The sequence below is a fragment of the Eimeria mitis genome, genomic scaffold (genome assembly GCF_000499745.2).
Source record: "Eimeria mitis Houghton genomic scaffold, Emh_scaff393, whole genome shotgun sequence".
Classification (NCBI taxonomy): Eukaryota; Apicomplexa; class Conoidasida; order Eucoccidiorida; family Eimeriidae; genus Eimeria; species Eimeria mitis.
In genome coordinates, this window is record NW_013572266.1 from 11,236 (window position 1) to 18,204 (window position 6,969).

At 49.4% G+C, this 6,969-nt stretch overlaps 2 protein-coding genes across 2 annotated transcripts; both read left to right on the forward strand.

Moving 5' to 3' along the window:
• Positions 1 to 783: 783 nt before the first annotated feature.
• On the forward strand, positions 784 to 1,140 carry EMH_0010720 (uncharacterized protein; the record flags this gene model as incomplete). The annotated part of the gene is made up of 1 exon (XM_013499036.1): positions 784 to 1,140. One exon carries the CDS (start codon positions 784 to 786, stop codon positions 1,138 to 1,140), a length of 357 nt encoding a protein of 118 aa, XP_013354490.1.
• A 799-nt stretch (positions 1,141 to 1,939) lies between these two features.
• EMH_0010730 (uncharacterized protein) lies at positions 1,940 to 2,532 on the forward strand (the record flags this gene model as incomplete). Its single annotated transcript, XM_013499037.1, has 2 exons — positions 1,940 to 2,188; positions 2,491 to 2,532. The coding sequence occupies 2 exons, from the start codon at positions 1,940 to 1,942 to the stop codon at positions 2,530 to 2,532; spliced, it is 291 nt and encodes a 96-aa protein (XP_013354491.1).
• Between the last annotated feature and the right edge of the window lie 4,437 nt (positions 2,533 to 6,969).

Here is a 6,969-nt window from a genome sequence, read left to right on the forward strand (position 1 = left end):
AAATAAGAGGGACTTAAATCTTAGTCCGAAGGGGGAAGTTGTAGTGCACTAGCACTACAAGCAAGTGCTGTTACTATAGTAACTAAATTAGCGGCCATAAGTACAGGGAGATAGAATAAGTGCGACCTAAATTACAAATATAAGCTAATTTAGAATAGAGGGACGAATAGGGCAGACCAATTGCTAAAGTAGTAGTCTTATAGAAAGAAGGAGGCGCCGGTGCAGCGTTGCCAGGGACGACCGTCCCCCGCGACTAGCGACCCATTGAGGGATTGCTAGCGGAAGGTCATGGGCCCAAGAGGAGAGAGATATTTTCTCGAGCAAAATTCCTTTGAAACTGCGCAATTAACTGACATTTTCGACTAATTAATCGCTGTACTGTTGAAACTTTGCGTAAACCTCAGTTTCGTAGAGGAATACGGTTGCTAGTTCACCCAGAGGTCATTACATCATTTCTAGTTCTTAATGTGGTTTCCGAGCTCGGACTGGAGACCACAGACATCTATTTTTATCTGCGCTTTATCTGGCGAAGACTTTGTGGTGCGTCATGCTGTTGAAGATGTTGTGTTTGCCGTAGGAAGCTTTTAGTGTCGCCATGAATTCCTAGTTGCGCAGGGCCCACATAGGATGATACGCGGTGCCGACTGGCTTTGGAAGGAGAACGTTGTTTGGGACTTTAAGGAACGCATGCTGTGTATTAAGGAGCAAAACACAGCACACCGGGTGATGTGCGAAGAGTCTCATCATAGCAACACACACTCTGCAACAAACAGCAGCAAGCAAATGGCGCAGAAAGGGCATTGCAAAGCTGCAGATGAGGCACACCAGCAAATGGCTTCTGCTGTTAGGCATATGGGAACCGATAAGGCTGCGTCGTTGGTTCGTGCAGCCCCGAAGAGGTACAAATGCTTCAAGAATAGTGGCAAACTGGTTCCTATCAAACAGCCGCTGAAGACGCTGCAACAGAAAGAGCAACAGGCAACGCTCAACGAAATCATGGAAATTCACTTTGCAAGGCCGGTGGAAGACAAGGCAGCAGCGAAAGAACACGCTTACACAGCAGAGGAGGAGATACAATTTGATATCGACAAAGAGTTGGGTTATAAGGAAAAAAAAACGAGTCGCAGTCCAGATGACTGAACCTCATAGCGAACTCGACGCGGCCGCACCCGTTAGTGGGCCAACTCATCGTCTCTTTGAGGAGTAGTTGATAAAAGGGGGCGTAAAGTGCCCTGATTCTATCAAAAGGGTGCTATGTGCGCGCAGGCAGCTCTTTGTGGACCGATTGCCGGCAGGGCTGCCACCACTGAGGGTAATCAGTTATCGAAGTACCCCCCTGTCTGGAAAAATGCCCAGCAAGGGTATACTGTATCGCCTCAGCAGAGAAGAGTTTGAGGCCCAACGGGAAATCCTGCAGAAACTGAAAGAAGCAAAATGGATAACCGTCCCCATTTGCTGCTCCAGCTATGATTGTAACGAAAAAGGAAGACGGATCTGGAAAGCAACAGTACAGGATGGTTATCAACTATCAAGAAATAAATGCTACAACAATCTCACCTGAGTACCCGCTGCCTAGAATTCAGGACATCTTAGACATGTTGCATGGGGCGAAAGTGTTTACAAGTATAGACGTTGGTCAGCTATACTACCTTGCATAACCCCCATATAAAAAAGCCCTGTGCGCCGTCTGCGGATGCGCCGTGATAAGCGGTAGGAGGCGTACTGGAACAAGGCGGCAAGCCCGTGGGGCTCATGAGCATGAAGATGTCACCAACAGAGCAAAGGTTTATAGTGTATGACCAACAGCTCCCGGCTTCAGTCAGGGCCCTGGAGAAGTGGAGACAGCTATTACTGGTAGCTTTCGTGACTGCATACACAGACCACAGGGCAATGCAATACCTGGTGAAGATGAATGCAACGAACCCAGCTAGAGTTCTTGATGGAATTGGAGGACCAGAAGGTTGAGTACAAGCCAGGAGCCAACAACGTCGTTGCTGATGTACTCTCCCGTTGTCCGTACTACCAACAAGAGGCGGAGAACCAGACTGAAGCAGCACACGGCGCCACAGAAATAAAGCGTTGTTTTCTTGTGCAAGCAGTAGATGAGGACTCGCTGGAGCGTCCACGTTATCCTAAGGCGTGGACTCCTCTGGAGGATGGCGAGAGTGATCGGCAGTGGAAAATCAGGGTAGGCGGTTCTTTGTGGTCCACCTCGCTACCGTGCTTCAACATTGCAGCGAATTCGCAGAACCCCTTAAAGCAGTGCAGAAACAGCCAGTTAAAGTACAATTTCATGGCAAAGAGCATGCATTTAAAGTATTGCACAGACTTCCAATGATTCGCATTTTTTGGCTTTGGCGGATTCGCCTTCCAACGGACCGGCTATGCCCTCGGCATGTGATATATCAAGCGCATGACTACCCTACTGCAGGACATATGCGGGTAAGCAAAACCTATGAGATGCTAACTCGTTTGTTCTATTGGCCTCAGGTGCACAGTTATCTGAACACTTATGTAGAGTCATTTCCATGACGCAGGGCAGCCACATCAACCTCAGCAAAGCCTGCTGGTCTTCTAGAGCCTCTGCAAATACCCAACAGAAGATGGGCAGATGTTTCATTAGATTTCACTACAGCGCTGCAGCTGACAAACAAGCAGCATGAAGCTATCCGTACTTTGGTGGATACTAAAGGCAAGAGAGCGCATTTCGTGCCTGCGAAGACGGCAGCAACCGCAGCAGACACACTGGAGTTACAAACGAACAGGTTAGTGCGCTACAATGGATTACCTGCTGTGCTAATTTCTGATAGGGATGTGCGGTCCATTTCAGAGCTCTGCGGATTTTTTTGTACCAACTTCAAGATCAGGAGTGCTCCGTCTAGCTCCTGCCATCCACAGACAGACAGACAGACAGAACGAGTACACAGGAAGTTGGAACCAATGCTGCGTTTTTATACTCAAGCCGACCGTTGGGAGCGCTCAGGGGTGAACACGCTCATCATTTCCTGGCGGGAAGACCTCTATAGCATCATCAGAGGAATGCATTCCAGCCTTCCACTGAGTCACCCACGGCATGCCTGTGGTGGTGAACAGGCCCAACGTAGAAGTCCTTAGTCATAGTAATGCGCCCTGCTTTGGAACTAGGAGAGCATTTTACGCCCTTAATTTTGCCGATGCTTCTATTATGCCTGCCACCAGCGAAGCGTAGCCTCAGAGATTGCTCCAATGAATAAGCGGCTAGGCTGCACCGCCTTGCTGCGGCTTCCGATATCAGATCCACTTCGCATCGCATATCGAGTAGCGCCAGTAGATCCTGCCATTTTACTCGTACTTGAACAAGCACAGAGTTGACTCGAGATGGCTCTGTATGCGCTGCCGTTATCGCGTGTGGCCCCTTCGCTGCGCTGCATGTTTCGTGGGGTCCGGGCGATTCCCCGCTTGCTCTGTTTGTTCTCTTGGCGGCGCTGTTCGAGATTTGGTTTCAATTGTTTTCCAGCATTTTTCATGAGCCGGCAATCTCGAAAAAGGTGACCCTGCTTATTGCAAAAGAAGCAAGTACGCCATTCGGACTCTCCCTCTTGTTTTCTGGGTGTTGAGTTTACCGTCTGCACTCGGTAGCCTCCTCTATCCCCCGGTTTAGCTGGCCTGGTGTTCACAGCCCCAATATCCATTGGTTCCAAGTCGGGATTATTCCCAGACCTGCTTTCTTCCTCTTCGGCTAAGGGTGGTGAAGTGGCGTTTTTTCTTTCCATTCTGCGGAGGTACTCCATCATGTCAGCGGATTCCACACCTTTGCCCCTCACTTCCCTGTCCATCGCCCAGGAAGTTACTGCTTGCCTTCCTCCGGCGGACAGTCCCCCTATAAACCAATTATAGAGAAGTTCCGGATCCATGAAGGACTGGTATTTCTGAATGTAGCGCTCTATTGACAGTTTTCCCTGTTTAAGCTTTCTCAATTCCTCTATAGCTTGCTCCCTTGCGGACTCCGGAATACACCTTCAACAAAGCACTTCCCGGAAGGCCTACATGGACCTGATGTGCTCCGGGAACGTGATGCCTTTGCTTAAATTTAGCCGCCATCGCCGTGCATCCGTTTCTAATAAGGAGGAGGCCAGCGGTAATTGGAATTATTCTGGGGCTCTTTGTAGGCGGAGGTATAAGTTTACGGAACTAAGGAACTCCTCTACGGCGTCTGCGTCCCGGCACCCATCATATCGCGTAGAACGGCACAACCGAAGGCATTCCTCTTGAATCATTTTTAGCGAGAATGCATTTTCCCAGAAATTAGATGCCGAAATAGAGCTGGCTTCCGTTGGCTGGGATTGGAGACCGTGTATCGACCCCCACTTTCGTGTGGGGATTGGTCCCTTGCCCACACCTGCCCCGATGAACCATGCGGCGCTACGACGTATAACACTTGTTCTCTGGCCTTTACCTAGGAGAGAGGCGAGCTGCAATGTAGGTAAAGACTTGAAGCAAGAGTTTCCCAAAAGCAGCCGACCTTCTTCTCCTGCCCTTAGGCGTCCTGGGCGTTGAGCTCAGGGTCTGGGTGTTGCCGAGGCCCCGAGCTCAACGTCCTGGGAGGAGGCAGGCAGAAATGGGGTTGCAACGCTTCTCGCTGCGGTCGGCAGTACAAGCCAGCCCCACGCATGCACGCAAGGAAGCATCAGCGAAGCTTCGTTTGCTGCGTGCTTTGCCTCTAAATATACTTGCAGAACGTTTACAAGCGTTTACGCGCAACCTGCCAAAGCCAAGTGAAGGCTCCTGCACCAACTCATGCTGCAGAAGCGGCAACGGGTGCAACAAGAAGGCTACAGGAGCACCAGAAAAGGTTAAGCTTTCGCTCTCAGCTAGGTTTGAGAGCTGAAAATGTCTAGGTTTAAGATATAATGTAAAGGTACCGTGAAAGATGAGAATCATCGAAAGGAATTTTTAGGGTTGCATGAAGGCTGTTGCACGTCTCAGTATTGTTAAATTCAACCCGCCTGCATTTAGCAGGAGTCTTTATGTTCGCATTGATGTTGTTTGGCATTGATGATCTGTTCTCTACTCTTTCGAAGTATCCCATTAAGCTGTTCTTCCCAGCCTACACGCAAGTAGGAGAAAAAGTGCAGCTCCATCTCCTCTGAAATAAGGTCGCCCTAATACTGGTAATGCTGCCAAAAATTCGTCTTTCAGCACAGTCTTTTAAGTCAGCTGTTTACACAGCAACATGGGCGTTTACGGTCAGAGTATGACACGTTAAGGTACGCTGCCGTACAAAATTAAGCCCTAAAGCCTACGATGTACAGTCCATTGACCGTATGCAGCAAGCATCCAGCCTTAAATTCTAATTCTCAATCCCTTAACCCTACGCCGTAAAACCTCTACCGTCCTAGACTAGATATTGCTAACCTCTGGCTCGGTGTGAGCAGCTACTAGCCTAGCAAGAGAAAAAATAACATGCGTAAATTGGCTCTAGGCGAACATGAAGGTAATTTTGCTGCGCTGAGCACAAAGATTTTCCCGGTCTCACCAGAGCCTCTGCCTACAACAGGCTACAAATAAGTATTTTTGAATAAGGTGTCTTTCCAGTAGCCCGCCCTTCACGTAAAGTACAGCAAACGTTATGCCCAGGTACCTACCAATACAAATCATTACCAGTTTTAGCAAAATAAGTTCGTCTTCCTTTCTTTTGAGTCTTCATTGCCAGGTCTGGAGCGTATCAGTGCTCATTATCGCTGTTGGCCTCTGCTCGATGACAAGAACGTACTTACTGAGGCGAAATCAAAAGTACCAAGAGTTGTACCCGTATAATGGTGGTGCACAGAGGAGCCTTTGACCAAAGTTGAAGTTCAAAAATCGTCAATCGCAGGTGGAAGCCGACAAGCAGGCCCTTGTGGAATATTTGATGGCTATCCGTAGCGATCAGTGTAAAGGTAGAATCTGCACTATTGACCAAGTGTACTAGAGGCACATTGTTCAACGGTCAACATAAAAGTAGAGGCGGCAAATATGTAAAGAGCCGTTCAGCGTTTATACAAGCGTTGCAAATGTCATTGCATGCATCTGCCAGGGGTCTTTGGAGGAGGCTACTCTGGCAAACACTCTCTCAGGCCGGCTGAAGCCCTGGAAGCTTCAAAAACTCTCAGAAACTGCCTGCTATCAGGTCACTAGGGTTTTCTGAGCAGAAGGTGGTACAGAACAACTGAACAATCCGCTGGTGTTGCCAAGAGTCCACGCCGGGCTCCATGCCCACTGATCAAGGCCTCAATGCAACTGTCACGCGATCCAGCTACGCGTTGGCATAGTTTGTTCGTTCACTCAAAAATGCAGGCGTCCGGGCGAAGGCACTGGACGAGCAAACATTTATTCTCACTCTCGTCATTCGTGAGCTCTGACAATTCCCCCACTCGTGCATATAGTTCAATGTTTGCGTTTCGTTGCATCTAGCCCCCCTAGAAACTATGATGATCTCCAGGCGCCTTGCAAGCTGTGAAAACGTCCATAAACCAGCCATGCAACGAGAAGGGGAACCTCCGCACTACTTTCGGCAAGCCGACATACGAGGATACACACACAAAAGCCACGCTACTGTCATCTCGAAAGCGCGCGAAACAGGACGCATCGCCCACGTTGCTTACCATCAGTAGATGCACGAAACGTAGTGGCGAGTGATCACCAAGAAGATGCAAGTGCTTCCGAGAGGAAGTTCATTCTACGGCCACGCCCAGCGTCCTCCACGCACAAAGACGAACGTGGAAGCCGACAAAGAGCACCACGCCATACTTCGCAAGTGTTCCTTGCGGAATATCAGGCAAACATGAACTGTTCACAACCCACACTGTTCGCCACCAGCGGCCGGTGCGGAGATAATACCATCGCCAATTTCCTGTACCGTGAAAGCAACTTGGCAAACGTCACAAACTCACGCTCCCGACCGACACGAGGCGAGTAAGAAGCCAACAGGCGAAGTGCAGAGGCTACCAG